The sequence below is a fragment of the Dermacentor albipictus genome, chromosome 1 (genome assembly GCF_038994185.2).
Source record: "Dermacentor albipictus isolate Rhodes 1998 colony chromosome 1, USDA_Dalb.pri_finalv2, whole genome shotgun sequence".
NCBI classification, from domain to species: domain Eukaryota; kingdom Metazoa; phylum Arthropoda; class Arachnida; order Ixodida; family Ixodidae; genus Dermacentor; species Dermacentor albipictus.
Window position 1 is genome coordinate 389,468,184 of NC_091821.1, and position 17,741 is coordinate 389,485,924.

Sequence of the window (17,741 nt, forward strand, 5' to 3'; positions counted from 1 at the left end):
GTCTTGGTAAGCAGCAAGTCTACGATGGTCTATCTGCCGCACGTAATCAATCTGGGGAATGGTGTCGCGTGCATATTCACCAGTTGCAGGGAATGGAAGAAATGGGTCCAATGGCAAAGTTGGCTCAAGTCCAAACAATATGTGAAGGGGAGGCTATCTACCAGTGTCGTGGCTTTGGGAATTATATGTGAATGTCACGTGTGGCAGTGCACGTAAAAAATCCCGAAGGTCAGCTGACACGCACTTTGAAAAAATGTCTATTGGTCTGATTAAAGCACTCGGTGAACATGTTCGTCTGGAGATTGTATGGCGTGGTGATTTTGTGCTGCATGAACTAGCAGCTCAGGATATCGTCGATTACTATAGACAGGAAGGTACGGCCTCGGTCCTTCAGCAGTTGGCGTGGGGCAACGTGTACTAAAATTACGTCACGTAGGAAATCGTCAGACACGTTTGTCGCACAGCTGGTCGCCATTGCTGATGTCATTGCGTAGCGCGTCGCGTTATCGTTAGCGACGACAATCCATTTGTTTCTTGCAGCAGATGTGGGAAAAGGTCCAAGAAGGTCCAAGCTGATACAGAAAAAGGGCTCAGGTGCGACGTCGATGGGCTAAAGATACCCAGCAGGAAGCGCAGGCTTTTTTCGGCGTGTAGAGAGCCGGCAGGTGCTAACATAAGATCGTGTGATATGCGCTTGACGTTGTACTTGTGTCGTGAGACGTCCTTGACGAATGCAACATAAGCCAAACAAGGAGCAAGCCACACTCCGGGAAAACAGGGGGTGGCAATCGGAAAAAGGAGAAGAGAAGGAAGAGGAGATCGTGCGCTGCGGGGGGCTCGTAAGACTGGCGACAAGGAGGTGGTGCTGGTTCGTGGAGCAGAGGAAAGAAAAGCATGCCTAGGTGGAGCCAGCAGGCAGCCCTGTCATTCCAAGGGACCAGACTGTTCCGGGGACTGTTCCGCACTGTTCCGGGGATGTCCGCGGACGACGGCCCATGGTCGACCTAAGGCTGGTCGATGGAGCCGACTGGCTGGTCAGGCGAGAGCACCCGGGCCTGCCCTACAACCTGGGTCCCGCTGACTGTTGCGGAGTGCTGCTCCGGCGCTTCGGCCGGACCGACGCTTTCCGAAGACCGCGGCTACGGCCCGTACGCCAGCCTTTTCTAAGCGCTAATCCAGCATCCGGCCCTTCTGGCCCCTCCAGGAGAACGCAGCTGGGACTTGTTCATCCACCGTGCTGGTCACGACTACAAAGTGTCGCCTTGAGGCCAGCGTCGACAAGGGACCCTGTGGTTCATCCACGGCCGCATCCTCGGAAACGGCCCCGTCGTCTGGGCCGACGCAATGTTTCTCGGTGAACTCGCATTTGTAAAATCATTGTAACTCTGACTTATCGCGTATTTAATGGGCGAAGCAATGGAGAGTGCGGAGCAACTCTGCAGCTTTGATCGCACCCTGCTAGTTGATTCTTGCCAGCTATAACAATTTTGTGCCTTTGCATGTGTTCTAAATACAGTTCATCAATCTGATGAGCGTAGTGTGAAAAGATTGCATTTTGTGTACAAACGGCTCTGTCTATTATTCGCACCAAGGCTTCCCTTGCGTGCTCGTTATTTTCGCAAGAGCCTGACTTTACAGGGCGCACTTAGCGGGCTATAGGCCAGGCCAATTGTTGGGACGGCGAACACGATCATGTGTGCGAGTAACACCAAAGTAGTCAGCGTCTGGGATGTCGTGAATCTACTTGCAAGTTTTTTAAGCCTGTGTGACAGTGAATGAATATACGGAATAGCCACTACTCTTTTTTTTTGCTCTTACTACTTTCTGTAATCACGTCCGTCCCTCTCGAAACCGACTTCTTTAGGCGCTCAGCCACAGTGGCCACTGCTACACTATGATAACTTGCTTCTAATAGGCGCTGGACCTGCGCATTAAGACTGGCGCTCATTTTGTGCATGCAGGATATGGTGAGGGAAGACTTAAGGCACGACATGGCAATTCCGTTTTTTACTACTTTAGAATGCTTGGATTTAAAGTTTAGCAACGGCTTCGAAGATCTTGGGGGAGTACTGCCAACGAACATGATTTTGTTCGATGATCAAGGAAATGTCAAGAAACTGAATTACGCGTCGCTGAGGAAATTCCTTGGTAAACTTTAATCCTCTCCCATAAAGTTTAAATTGCTCACTTACTGAGGTAGCAGCGCAATCTAATTCTTCCCTATTGCGGAAAATCAGGTAATCATCAACGTGACGAAATATCATGATAACGCTATCACCTAAGGCTTTCTCTAAGCAGTTGTCAACCTTACTCAGATAAATGTTGCTAAGAATAGGGGCAACCTTTGAGCCAATACAAATGCCTTATTTCTGCAAGAAAACGCCATCTCTTCACCCAATCAGTGTCAACTTCAAGTGCATTGAAAGAATTTCTAGAAAAGCTCCCGTGGAAACACCGCATCTGTCAATAAAAGCCGACTCTTGCACTTGTTCTTTAATGCACTCATTTACCGAATTTAGCAACCCGTCATGCGGCAAGGAATAATACAGGTCTTCGATATCCATACTAAAAGCTGTACAATCACCACGATTTTCCTCTCTCAAATACTGAACTAGTGCCTGAAAATTACGTAAGCAAAAGGGGTCTGAAAAAACTAGTGAAGCTAAGCAGTTCTGTAGGTAACTAGCCACACAGAACTGCCACGTCCCGTTCTCTGACACTATAGCACGAAAAGGAATTTCTTGTTTATGGTTTGGCCGAAAACGTATCTACGTATACGTATATATATCTACTATGGTATCGTATGCATATCTACTAATATATCCACAGATATACAAAGCGACCAAGTTCTAGGCAACAGAAGCAGCCACCTTTAATCCGGCAGGGCAGGTAGAGGAAGCTTGGCATAAAAAATATATATACTCTATCTAGTTTACACGGCACTGCCACTACCTCTGGGCAGATATCGGTATATGTTCCATTAGTGTAGAAATCTTAAGCAATAGAGAGATTTGAGACAGTGATATTTCGCCTAGTATTATTAATTTCATTGAAAATCCTAAGTTCGATACAACCCAGAATGGCTCGGTGGATAGTGCCTTTAAATTCTCAAGTGGTCATGACGTTGATGAGCTCAAAAACGGTGTGCTTCCTGTCAAAATTTTATGTGAATATAATTGAACGTGAAAATCTCCCTATATTTAATGGATGGGGCAATATCATTTTTATGTATTGGTGTAATCGATATATGTTTCTTCATATTCTGCAGGAAGCTTCATTGCATGCACTGAGGTAAAGTGGCCGAAGTAACTTTATCGTTGGCTATCTCTATTTGAACCTATTTCAGCTTGAACTGACCGCTGTTCTGAACATGGGCGTTTCTCCAGATCGCATAGTGCTTGCCAGCACAATAAAGGATCCGAGGGACATTGAATTCGCTCTCAAACACAAAGTCACCTTTATGACATTTGATTCAGTGGAAGAGCTCTCCAAAGTCGAAGGCAAAAACGTTAGGTGAGTGAACAGTGCGCTAAACAAACCCACCTAGTGTCGCACGACACAAACCATTGTCAACGTGACATCTAGCGTTGCGCGACGCACACACAAAAGAAGACGCTTTACAGCTGTGCGGCATAGCCGTTAACGGATACATTGGAGCTCAGCCTACACTGGGCCGTATTAGTGAAGCCATTTGGTAAACATTCTGTCCGCGAATTGTTACCGCGGAAGTCGTCGTCTAAGTATCTCTTGTATCCCCGTCGCAAGTGATGGGCTCTACGCACCTCCAAAAAAGAGATGCCTCTATATGAAATAGCTTTCGTGGATACAAAACTATGCGAGACGTTGGCTCTTCGCATTGGTCATTTTTTCCAGAATGAAAGCCTTTAAGCGTGATCGACAAAATAACGACAAAACGTTGTCGGGAGCCTCTAACCTCATGTGCACTGCAATGGTCCTATGATCATCAAAAAGAGTAGCTGAAAACAATAATCTCTATTTATTGAACCCGTTGAAATATTAGCACTTCGGTGGCGAGTGAGTTGTGGTGTAGATTCAGGGAAATCGTCACTTATACCCCAGTCAAGCCGGCAAGTTAAGAGCACTTAAGGGGAGTGCACTTTGGGACCTTGAGTGACATTTTAGGCTATGTGGTGCTAAACGCGAAAACAGAGCGCACTCGCAGTGAAAAAAACGTATTGGCGACAACCTAAGAGCACATTTTTTGAATATGTGTATTTAAAAAAAAATTAAAAGTTATTGTTTTACGCTGTGTTAAATAAAAAAAAACAACCATAATGTAGATTTCCTCAACAAAAACTGAAAAGATTTTTAATATAAGAGTGTTGCAAATCAATGCCGGCCAAGACGAATGCCTAGCCAATCCAGAACAATATGGTGGCATGCATTTGCGTGCAAGATTGCATTGATCCTGCTAAAACAGAATATGTGCGAGTTCTGTTCTGATTATTTTGTCAGACTCTGTTCATGAACTAAAATGATCTTGTGTTTTTTTTATGCATTACATTTGGTACATTCAAACCGCTGGCGGCGAGGCTATGCACTCGGCCAGCAAAGTGCGTTCCGTAAACTCACTCCGACCGGAGTGCACTCTTCGCCAAGTACACTCCACTTGCGACGTTTAGATTTGGCAAAGTGCACTTAAACCGAGTGACACTCTCCGTAAGTAAACTTAACTTACCTGCTTGATAGGGGTATTACACTGTCTGCCTTGATGGTCCTAGGTCCACAGCAATCCTAAAGGACGTCGCTAGAACTTGACTACATGTTCGTCGCGATGTTGCTTGTTCAAGATAAAATGTTTCTATACTGGAAAAAAAGGACAGCTAAGAAGTTGCAGTGTTACCAACAGGGCTGCATTGACAAAGTCAATTACATGTAACAAACATTCTTTAGTAATGTCTAGCCCGACCTCCACCCAAAACAGAACTCAGCCTACCCCCTCCGCTGCATGGCTGACTCGGGTCACATCCACCGCCTGAGAGTTATCTGGCCGCTTTCATCGAATCGGCAGGAATACGAGTGACCACTGAGTCTTTGCATGCACTGACAACTTGATCATAACAATCACCGTGGTCATCCAATAACTTCTAATCCCTTTCGATATACATGTAGCCCTTGTCACTGGAATAACTGAAGTTCACTAGCCTGGAAAGGCACTTGCATGGCACAGTCGTGTTTAAGTAAACAAATCTACTTTCGCAAACCGGTGATCGGCACACTCGCGGGTTAGGGACTACGTGATGATAGAATGTGGCTGCGACGTATTAAAAAATCGGGCCAATGATGTCGATGATAAAGCTCAGCTAGGGGAAGTGGTAAAGTGGGGAAGGCAGTAAAGCAGAGCTAATTTGCTAAATAGTCTCCTTATATTTATTAAATTAACTTTGGAAACGGCTCATACATGTAACAGTTACCAGCGTTATAATTTAACACTGAGTTCTACGTTGGTTTGCCTAACTGCACCGTAACTGTCCATTGCCTTTTCCTATGAGTTCACTTCTTGCTTTGTTATTTGCAACATTTAGGCACTTTATCCGGTCGGATTTTCGCACACACTCTCTACAGAAGCTTTAATGCGATCCAAAACACGTTTTTCATGTCCTACATACAGGCTGCTGCTCAGAATCCATGCTAACGAGAGAGGATCGTACTATTCATTCAACAAGAAATTTGGGTGCTCATTCTGTGATGCGAAGCGAGTTCTTCATGAAGTCCGGACGAGAGGGTGCAATGTCGTGGGTGTGTCGTAAGTACCGTTCTTTAGGATAACGCTAATATGCGCCATACTCTGACAATTGGAAGGTGTGAGTTTCTTCATTTGTGTTGGTGTGTTGGTGTGTGGTATGTTCTTCATTTGTGACCATATTTTCGACGCTTCATCGAAAAGCTATGGCATACACATTTTCTCTCTTTAAGAATAGGGCTTGCATATTCCATGGATGGCGGCCTCTGCGAACGTTGTCTGTAGCCTTATTGCGATGGTGTTTTTTGTAGTAACGGTGGTTTAATGAAGCTTTACGGACAGGGAGCCATCCTACATGATCACGGAGGGCACGCCACTTCGAGTTTCGAACTTCTGACCCTATATTGAAGTGCTGGGATCGGAATTTCATGCTAGAAGCATATTTGTGGTTTTGCTTCTACCAAAGTGTTTCCATGAGCTCCGACAGTGACTTCGCCTTCGTGGAAGGCACATGATTGATGCGGAAACACTGCACGTTTCCGAAAGACGTGAGTGAGCAAGTCTCCGCCGGACAGCACTCTGCGACTAACACGATAGGCAATGTGCCTCACGACACCTCGAAGTATTGCAATTTTATACACAGGGAGATAAATCCTCAATGCGTACTGTAAAAATTGCCACCTGATGAGCTCCCTATGAGTGCGTTTGGGAGCTAAACGTTCTCGCTTCTCTTCTTTCGTTAGAGTTGGATAGCGCTGCCTATCCTGGATGGTCTGGCGCATGACGCAGAAGCAACGCTCACCTTTGGTCGCAGCATGGTTGCAGTTCGAGGGCAGGAGCAGCTGTGGGGAGCGCTGCGCGGTGTCCACTCATTCCAACAATGAGCGCTTGCCTCCAAGTGCGCATTCTCGGGCATCAACAAGTCCGCTCGTTCATGGTGCATGACAAGAGGAATAAGGCAGCAGTCATCTCTTATGTTCTCAGTAGCCAAAATGTGAGAGACATAAGTCAGAGAGCTGCACGAGCTGTTGTCTTCTTTAAACAAGATAATTGATTTTCATCGCTTTGGCCGCTCAAAAATCCTGAAGCTGTTTTGGGGAGAACATACCATACTGTCCACGTCAATGTGGGCGATGTGAGACATCCGGCATACTTATGCGTGCCCTAAGCATTGCAGTGTCGCGAGTGGTTAAGGTTGCAACATGCTAGCGTGGTTTTCACTGGCCAGGTGGAGTGCCCACGTTGCGCGGGTAGCCATGACGAATCTTCGCGCGCAAACGAGGCGACGAAAAGCTCTAATTGCGATGACCCCGTGAGGCAAACACTACCCTAAAATAAAAAGCCGGCAGATCTCTAGCCCTCTGGGAATCCGTGTATTGCGAAGCAGTGTGCTGGAAGCCTACCAAGTTAACGAAATGACCATGAGAGCACCAAGACGTAGGCAGGTTTTTCATGACCTACATAACACGCATGCCATTACATTCATGACATATGACCTATCATTTATGTTCGCCATGCACTCTTGTCATACTATGCTAATGTTGGCACATACCAAAGTAACGAAACGACCATGAGAGCGCCAAGACCTGGTTCGCTGTTTCATGACCTACCTGACATGCATCGTATGACAGTCATGTGATGACCTATCATTTATGTTCGTCATACACTCTTGTCATACTATGCCAATTTTTGTACATACTAAGACGTAGGCGGCTGTTTCATGACTACATGACGCGCATGTCATGGCATTCTAAAACACCTTGTGTTTGGCGCAGCATAGCCTCAGCCGCTTTTGCGCCATTAAACCCCATTTAACTAACTAACTAACTCTCATTTATGTTCGTCATATACTCTTGTCATTCTATGTTAACTTTGGCACATACTGAGCTATCGAAGCGGCCATGAGACCACTAAGACGTAGGCGGCTAGATAGGTAGATAGATATTGTCATAGTGGCAAATGTTCGCCGAGAAATGCTGCGCATTTAAAAATGAAATCGCAGCACATGAGTGCGAGAAGTTTTGCAAGCAAGGAGGCAGCAGCACCATTGTGCAAGTGGAGGAAGTGTTTACGTCGTCAGGAAAAAGATCAAAACATAAGCCGCCTCGCTTCAGTTACACCATTCCTTGCACTGCGAAGACTACGGCGCAGTGGAGCGCGCCTACAACGTCCGCCTTCTAAATGTCACCATGGAACGCAGTTCAAATTTCATGTTGGATGATAATGTGGACGCCGCGACTTCGTCTCCGGTGCCTACGAAGCGCTAAACATGAGCCGAACGCGGTTGTCCTCAGCGAGCCGCAGTCCGCTTAGCCAGTGGACTCGTGGCGGCACCCCGCGGCGGCCGTGGTATCTACGCCATGTAGCCAACTGCAGCTTGATGTCACCTGTTGACCAAAAGCACCTGTCAAAGGGAATGATGAAATAAAATGTCCGATGACAAAGTAAAGCGTCCAGAAGAGCGTGAAGACAGGGCCTTCTGTTGAAAAGAGAGCGTTTGCGAGCTCCACGCATCGCTTACGACAACAAAACTTGGCTGAGATGTTCACAGCCGCGTATGCTACCCGCACACTATGTTATTTCACTAAGCCCGAAGGGTGGTTCATGGCCCCTTTAACGTGCCCCTACACCCAAGTACACGGGTGTTTTTGTATTTTGTCTGCATCGAAATGTGGCCACTGTAGCCAGAATTTGATCGTGTGACTGCGTGCTTAGCAGCGTAACACCAAAGGCACTAATCAACCATCCTTAAGAATCCTCAAGAATTTTCCGCGTGCAAGTCAGCGCGTTCATATGCTTGGCGCCCGCTATTGCAATATAAAAAAATTTGACTCGTCCCGTGATTTTTCGCCGCCTTGAATTATTACACATAAAATGACTGCATTCCATAGTTTTAATATGTTTACTGAAAAACATTACTCACATTAACTTTACGATTTCCCTTTGAGTGGGATTCCGAACGCCAGGCGGCGAAATATGTATGGCGTGTTCATGTTTCAATCGCATAGACTGGTGCGCGGAAGAAGCTGTAGTCTAAGACCCCAGTTAGACAGCTTTGCTTGCTGCAAAGAAGTGTAACACAGCCTATGCAGACCATGAAGGCCATGCAGACCCTCCGGGTTTGTGCCCTCGTTTCCCTACGTGTAGTAGCCATGGTAGGGTGGCTATAATACCTGGCGATGCGCCGGTCCTGCGGTAAAGTACCAGGTCCCTCACATTGCGCAAACAAAGCCTTGTACGTTGTCGGAATGATGGCCGAGGAGCTCCAGTGATATGCTTCTAGCACTGAAAAAAACGGACCTGCATACGCGCCAAGACCACTCCACTTGTCCAAATTGCAGAAACAATGTGCTGCTGCGTCTGCGCCGCACGCTGCAGCTCAGCTCCAGAGGAACCAAGATGCGGCACGGCGCGATCAGGTGGCTGAGCGATAATGTCGACAAAGCGCCGCAGCTCAAAAGCGCAAAGTGATCGCGCTCATCGGGCCCGGCGTTCGCATGCTGCAGTACGAGAACGTGAAGCCCACACAAGGCCACGAGGCCGGCAAGGCCCTTTAGTTCTAAGCGATGCTGCTTGCGGCCATCAAGTCCTCTCTGTTCGTGTTTCTGCACACGCCACACAGCACGTGTTTACTCAGTCAGCTTATGTTTACTGCAATCCATGCTACCACTACAGCTTGCAAGCCTTACACATCATGTAATACTCTAACATGTTGCTAACGCATTCACTGCTGCAGCCTTCTGGTGAAACTATGATTTTTTTCAATGAATAAAAATTGACCAGTGGTCGGATTCGAACCGAGAACCCCTAGCACAGAAGCTTGATAGTGTAACGATCAGACATGACGCGCTCCGCGATGTTGGATATGCCGCGAACCATACACTTGCGTCTTGTACAAGAAGGGTAGGCTGTGCAGCAGCTATTATCATCATCTTCACCATAACATCTTCATTTTAATACCTCATGTCTGTCGTTCCTCCAAACCCTTTTCCCAGCGTTGACCAGCAGTATAATGTCGCGTCACTAAGGTCGGCTTTTCCACCTTTTGTTTGTAAAACTTTCTCTCTCTCCTGTTTAGTCAAATCGCCTCCGTTCAATTATTTCTCAATAATTTCACTTGGTTTTCACTGCTTAAATCCTATCGGTATTTTTTACAGTTTAGCCGGTTACGTCGATCATCACTCCTAAATCCTTGAGAGCAAAATGAACATCCATTCTTGTCACATCACAAGGCATATAAAGGAAGAGGTGCGGGCGTGAAGCTGTGCCCTAATGTTTCGTTATAGATTTTCTTAGTTCATCACAGTTATTATTCTGCGGATATTCGCACTTAAAGAACAAGCATCAAGCCCTTCTGCTCGTCCGAGGTTTTCGCATTTGCTTTTGGTCCTTGAACATTTCGCACAGCTCATAAAAGAGGTGCCAACACCTTTCAGTGAGTGTATCGAGTTCGAAGGAGCCTGTCTGCCTATTTGAAACACGCATATATTTGTCGCATATGAAATAGTAGCACTAAGAAACAGCTGTTATTTTCCGTCAAAGCTGTTTGGTGACAAACTACCGGTATAGTTTGCAGAGAAAGTGCAGCTAGTGACAATTCGTGCTGCATGCTCAAAGCACCTGCATATGCCACTACAAATCACTATAATGTGGTTAACCCACTAAAGCTTGGATTATTTATTGCGGTGGCAATTACACGGACCTCAGAAGTGCTTTCAAGCCATGGGCACCGTTTCCTGGGCACGAAAGCTAAGGGCATTTTGTTTGTATTTATGTTGTCTGTGAATATTCGAGCTTTATAACTGTTATCACTGCATTATATCTTATTATGATCGGCTAGAAACAGTTCATCAATCAGTACGTATCGGTCGGTTAGTACAAACCACCGGCACCGTCATAAAACTGCCAGCATATTCTTAAATTCAGTAGGTTCACATCCAAGGCTCACTGATGGTTCTGTCGGTGGTTGTGTTATTTCCACATGAGGAATGCATCACGTGTTTATTCTTTCTCGCTGCATGTTACCGGGAAACACAGAACTAAACAGCTTAACTGAACAGAAATGATTCAAATGAAAAGTGAATTGCATAAATATCGCGACGCATGCGCATATGCAGACTGTAAGCTAGAGCCCCTGCGTAATAACCAGGCAGCTAATAGCACAGGGTAACATGTCTGTCAAAACACACCGAGCTGATAAATTCAAGCAAAGTAGTCTCAGAACCACGCTGCAGAATTCTAGGACTGTTATATCCCACTTCATCATGCTGGAAACTTAACCTGATTAACAGAAGGCAATGACGTGTCGGCTCCACATTTTCACGCAGGTTTCACGTGGGAAGCGCCTACGAGTTTCCTGAGATCTTCCATACCACAATCGAAAAGGCAAAAGCTGTATTAGATTTGGCAAAGATCATGGGCATTCACATGACAGTACTTAACATTGGTGGAGGCTTTCCTGGAGGACTGAGAAAAGTTGAGAAGTTTATTAAGGTATGGATTTTTCACTGCACACCTCTATTCGGTCTATTTGTGGCGCTGTACCAGCTGCTCTCAAATGCCGTTGTCAATTATTGTTGCATTTATTTCGTAGCTTATCCTTCCTTTAATTCACACGCAGAAGTTCGGTACATTTAATTCTGACTATCGGTCTCACTAGCACGCCGCACTTCGCGTTCGTCATCGCCAGAAAACTAGTGACTGTGCAATTTTTGTTACGATGAAAGCGCTGAAATTGATTACTGCTTGACCAATCGGCCGACGCAAGTAGCGAAGCAGCGAAACAATAACCAGTGCTGTGACCGAACCATCTAACAGCCGCTCGCCTTTTGGTGAAACTAAACCTGCAAATTGCTCATATGCGGAAAACATTCAAGTTTGTCCAGTTCAATTACTTTATGATTTGGTATTCGCGAAAAACTCCGATTGATCTCTCCCTTTCATGCTGCTATATATGGCCTGGCTCTTGCACAGAATTTACGCCTCAGCCCTAGTTACGTCATCCAACAGAAGTCAATAATGCTTTTCAGTAGAAGGTAGTGCTGCGTAACATATTACGTTTGAATCGTTACTGCGTTTCTGGGGAAACCATGCGCTATATACTTCAACCTGTGTTCAGAGTTTATGCAGGAAGTTTTCTCCAGTCCGGACGATATTTCACAAGTGATGAAATTCCTCTGGTCATGGACGACCAGAATGATGATTACTTCTGTTTGCATGCAGGTGTGCGAGAATATTCGTTCGGCGACCGATCTTCACTTTCCGGCGTCGAGTGGCGTAGAGATCATCGCAGAGCCTGGGCAGTTTTTCATCACATCATGCTATGCGCTGGTCGTCCAGGTGATCGGCAAAAGGCACAGAGATATCTTAGTGGATGGTATGTACGTTCCTCACTGCTGATTCATCTTAGCCGGCTGCATGGTGCGATTGTTTAAGTGTTCCGGACGCAAAACAGCTCCAGAACAGGGGCCATTCGACGGTGCATTTATTACCGCCTTGCCTCCTGAGCTCAACAGATGAAGTAAAAAGAAAACACTAAGCCAACCTCAGGCTTCGGATGGCACAGGAAGTCATTGGCAGCTTACAGCAAATGCGTGTACGTCTAAAATTATCTTCCTTGAAGTAATATCATGAGAAGCCAACAAACACTGACTCCAAGGACAACATAGGGGAAATTCCTTGTGCTTAATAAATGTAATGAAGAAACGATAAATAATTGGAAATAAAGTGTTAATAAAGTGTTACGATAAATTATTGGAAATAAAGAAATAAGTTGTTTTTTCATCCACTTTATTTCCATTAATTTATCGTTTCTTCATTACATTTATTAAGCACAAGTAATTTCCCCTATGTTGTCCTTGGTGTCAGTGTTTGCTGGCTTCTCATCATATGAGTAATAATAATCGGGCCCCTCGGTTAACCCCCTTTCTTCTCGCTTCCTTGAAGTCAGTCACTTCTACGTCTAAAAAGCCGTTCGTCTGATTGAGGGGTTCGAGTTATGAACACTATGGAGGCCTGAAATCCACACTTCAGGTGTGGTCACCATTGCTCAGCTTTTTAAAAAAACGAGAAGATGTGCATAACAAGCCCCCTGCTTTCAAACTTTTGAAGGCTCCTGTGAATGAAACTGGTTACGAAAAAGGTGTTTAACTCTAAATTGCGTAAAAAGACGATGTTATTAACATTGCCCTCCATCTTTCGCTCCAGCCATAGCATAGGTTTCCCTGTGAGGATGGAGAGGCCCGCAGCATCCCATCCAATTCAGCTCAGTCCCTTGGTTAGGCCGGAGCCATTATCGTTTATTCTTTCTTTTCCAACTGAGTAACTAGCCAACCGTCTCCCAAGTACTTAAATAAGTTAATGACTACCACGCTTTGAAGGTGTTGATTGTGTTAATAAGCAGTGCATGATGGTGGAACTCGTCCCAACGGACAAATATTTCACACAAGGGCTATTATGCATCCGAGCTGAAGGTGCTGCTTACAGTGCCAGTATTATCTGGAAACGGCGTCTTAAATGTACTGAAATAAGTTGAGCGCCCATCTTTGTGTTCGTCGGCTAAGTGTTATTTGAATTGCCGATTCATAAATTCTAAGTAAGCCAAAGCGCACTGCTCTTTTGGTAATTTATGGACAGATCTCACACTGTCAATGTGCGATGCTTGTATAATGGTCAAAAGTGAAGTACGCTTACGTTGAAGCACTCAACTGTTCGTAGGAATCAGTCAACCTCATCAAGACGTGTTCATCAATGAATCGAGAAACAACTGCGTATCGCGCCCTCTCTACGACTTCTTGGACGTGCGATATTGGCCACTTCAGGTGAGCATGCCGCGCCACTTATTTATATTACGATGTGAGCGCACGATAATAGTATGAGTGCCTGGCATATCGAAATAGTCGGTAGACGCTTGAATAGACTGCCCGAAACGCTTTTTCTGCAAATGGATCGGGACTGTGTTGATGCCGCAACACTCGTCACAATATTTTGGTTTTGTTCGTTTTAGTACAATTAAGCACTTATATCGGGTAAATTTGTTATTAAGCTTGAATACGGGGTTAGTAAAGAAATGTAATTTTTACCTCTACAAGGTAGGGAAATAGGGAGACAAGAGTCAAGGGTGGTAAAGAAAATGCGGTTGGTGTAAACTGCATTTACCTCGGGCAAGCATCCTTATAGGTGACGAGTAGCAGCAAAAATAATCTAAAGAGTAATAGTTCGTTCAAGTTATGAACTTGTGTGAACAATGTTGCATTTCCTGTATCTTTATATGTTGTTGGCGTGTAGGGTAACTGGAATAAATAAAAATTAATGCATATCGCAAACATTACGAAGACTCCATAATCATGTTTTGGCTGTTCTTTTCGATAAACTGTATAATCAATAAACAATTCAGTCAGAACTTTCCTACGCGGTCGAACCTTGGAGCTATCAAAGATGGTCAACAGGGAAAGGAAAACCGTTCAACGAGGCAGGGCCAATGGGGATAAAAGCGATGTCGTTAACAACTCAAGAAAGTCACAGTTCTGCCTGAAAGGGAAAGCATCGATTGCGATAGTAACTTAGTAAACAGCTAATCGAAGTAAGAGTAGTAGATTTATCGAGTGTAGTATAGTAAATATTCGCTTGCTAAATAAATTGGCAAGCATGGTGTCACGCGCGCACATGCAAACATGGGCACATCTCACTAGATGACCGCGGAAACTCGCTGTGAGTACGCTGTGAGTACCAGCGAGCGAATTGGCCTTCGTGCGGCCTCTGACATCAACGCTAACTGAGCGGTAAAAACGCAGTGCATAGCACAGATCGCTTTCAAGCTAGGGCCCGCACGGCCACCCCATACGCAGCGGCCACCGGAGTAGGACGCGCCCTCCCCTCCCTCATGTGAGGGTGAGCCGCCATCGTCGGCTCACCCTAGCACGCTTCCTGTACAGCATACAGCATACGGCGCGTGTGGAGGATCTTATCGCCCTTGGACTTCATACGGAAAATCACAGCGATGCCCACAACTACGGGAGAAATGCGCCTGTAGTGTTCACTCAGCGCAACAAAAAGTGCTGCAAACTCAAGCTACACGGATGTGTTATAGCCAAGGTGAAACGGAACGCAAGCAGATTTTGGCAGCATGGACGACACGTGGAACAAAGTGAGTCGGGGAGCGGGATCAGGAAGAGTATGAAATAGTGAGATGTTGGAATTATTCTGCGGCGTTTCGACCATGCTCGCTTATATACAAGGCCAAATGTAAAGCTTCGGAAGTGTGCCTCGAGCTGCAGGGCCCTTGCCGCAAAAGTGGTGCTCGTGAAGCCGACACCATCTGCGGGAACCAGGAAACCAACTTTCTTTGTCAAATATTCCAGTAATTACTTTGCATCTCGTACTTTGAAATTGCATTCTTGAATCGGTTGCACACGGGGGGTAAAACAAATGTTGCCGCGCAAGACGAGGAGGGTGTCAAAGTATTACTCTGGTTTCGAGGGAGCACTATAAGGATGAAAGTTACTTCTGTAATAAGCAGAGGTCATATACGCATCCTTATGTGTGTTTTTTCAAAATACTTTCCGAACCAATTACATATTTCACAGTTAGCCTAGACCGTGAGTGTCGCATCTTTATGCGTTGTTTCTCTGGTTTGACAATGCGTTCCAAGCTAACTACCTATTTTACCGTTACAATGAAGTGTGAGCAACTTTTAAATGTCGCGCACATTTGATGACCTCCATACAGTGTAATAAAGAAGCACTTGTTAGCTAAAGAATGCCGAGAAGTGTGACGGATTAGAAAATTATGCATCTTTTTATGGTTTGCCAGGTAACTACAGCGTTTGGAGGTAATCAAGTAATACATGTATTGTTACTGCTCCATTTACTGCACAAACAAGAGGGGGCAAGATGAACATTGACTGTGAAGGAGGACACAAACTGACGCGAAGTGCAAACTACGAACTAGTGTACTGTTAGATCAGATCAGATATCTATATGAACACATGGATGCACTGCGTCTGCTTGAACAAAGTTGGGAAGGAAATCAACAGACCCTTTCGTATCATGTCTTCCCCAATTCTTGCTCGCTATTCGTTAAGTTTCCTGCATATACGTGGCCTCATGGGGGTACGTGATTCCAGCGTCAGTGAGTACAACTGAAGGCATTCTTGCATGTTAGGGCACTTGAGATTGTGCTTCTGAAAGATCTGACGACTCGTGGATCGTGGAGCGTTGCGCATCGCACAATGTTTGGGCATTCTAAGGAGCACATTCTTTAATTTATGACACCAGCTTTAATTTTAAGTGTAGTATCGCAACTATCGCAGCTATTGTGCGAAGAGCATATCTACAAGTGTACTTGTTTATCTTACTCCGATGACCGCTTTTCCACGGCTAACGATGGTTAAACGTAATCGCTTAGTTTTCTGAGTGTTGTCAACAATTCTAACCATTGCCTATTTTCCCCGAACCTTATGTAATGGTATTCAGTGCGTGACGCGAATTGCGTATACTTTCTGGAAGGCAAGCGTTCACCAGCGATTACGCTGAAAACACCCGTGTGCTTAGATAGGTTCACGTTAAAAAAACCCGGGTGGCCCAAATATTCGGCGTCACCCAGTACGGTGTGTTTTATAATCAGATCGCGGTTTTGGCATGTAAAACCCCATAATTTAAATAATTGTAGCGTAGTTGTACAGCCAAGCTGCCAGCCTCTATTTAGGAGGTTGCGCGGCATCGCCCTCATAAAAAAAAATACATGCAGATTGGAGCGAAAAGTGCGTGCATTGTTTTACATCGAAGCATTCGTTTCAATAAAGAACAAGGCCAAAAGGAGCATCCAAACCACATAATTGATGATAAGGCGCTCGTGGTAACACTGCCACGCACGTAGCACTCCCTGCACACGTTTCCAGTAAAGATTACTGCTGCGGAAGCTCGCACGGTGACGGTAGCTTGTGACGCGGGGAGTGATGCCTCTAGCCTTTCATGTGTAAAAGAGCCCGTATAGCAACTGATATTGTATTGTTGTTGCAGCACAGCTATGGGTAGGCAACGCATAGTTGGAACCCTGAGGAACAGTGTGAATACAATGTGCAGCAAAGCGAAAAGAAACGGCTGCAGAACCAGCAGCGGCCTGTTGCGAAAACAGATGAACTTCGTTCCCAAGAGGCTTGTTGTCGTGTAGGCTTGTCGCTTGTGTTTGCTTTTGGTTTCTCTGGTGCGAACACCCTAACCCTGCCAGGCTTACTACATGCGCTGAGCCTCTTGAAGAAGAAGCGTTGCATACCGCTCTCAGCATTTGCAATGGTGGTTTTCAACAGCTTCGCTAGGCATCACTTTTGCGGGGCGAGGATGGCGAATCACTTTTTTCATGCTGTGTTCTTCACAACGGGACATCTGGTGAAAGTACTTCTTTGAGTAAACGAAACCTCCTTCAATGCCCAGCTGTGAAGACATGATCGAGCTAGCCGCAGGCTGAAAAAATTAACACCGGAGCAAGGATTTCTACCAGAGACTTCCAGGAAGATCAAGGCCAAGCCAACAGCCAAAAAAAGAAGCACACGTGTCTCCAATAGTCCTGAAACAGCCCAGAGAGCCACGACCTTTCGCGGATGATCGGCAGAAGACCCCGAAATCTGGCCTAATATATACGAAAATGTTATGACTGGAACCCTCAGCACGAGTTGCACCATGTATACTTTTTTTTTTGGATGATGCAGCGAGCACCCGGTTTGAGAACCGATAGCCGACACTAACGACATGGGACCTGTTTCGCAGTGGCTTCCTGCAGACCTTTACGACCCCCGTGTACATGTAAAGGGTAGAAGCTCTACTAGAAGCTCAATTGCAGCTCCTGAGTGACAACGTTGAAATTTACACGCGAGAGATAACCCGTCTGTTCCGCTGTGCCGACTCGAATATGTCTGAGGCGAGGAAAGTCCGTTTCCTCATGCGAGGGGTGAAGCAAGACCTGTTCGCCGGAATAATTCGCGAGCTACCGAAGACCGTCACGGTATTTTCATCGGAAGCCACTCCCGCTGAGAAGACGCCGG

The 17,741-nt window shown here is 45.7% G+C and overlaps 1 protein-coding gene across 1 annotated transcript in view; it reads left to right on the forward strand.

Moving 5' to 3' along the window:
- Positions 1–17,741, forward strand: part of LOC139057764 (ornithine decarboxylase-like) — a 37,416-nt gene that overhangs the window by 17,091 nt on the left and 2,584 nt on the right. The window contains exons 6-10 of the mRNA XM_070536519.1: positions 3,347–3,513; positions 5,633–5,767; positions 11,032–11,197; positions 11,927–12,080; positions 13,421–13,524. Of these exons, the coding sequence (XP_070392620.1) occupies positions 3,347–3,513; positions 5,633–5,767; positions 11,032–11,197; positions 11,927–12,080; positions 13,421–13,524 (726 nt within the window). The remainder of the gene's footprint in view (positions 1–3,346; positions 3,514–5,632; positions 5,768–11,031; positions 11,198–11,926; positions 12,081–13,420; positions 13,525–17,741) is intronic.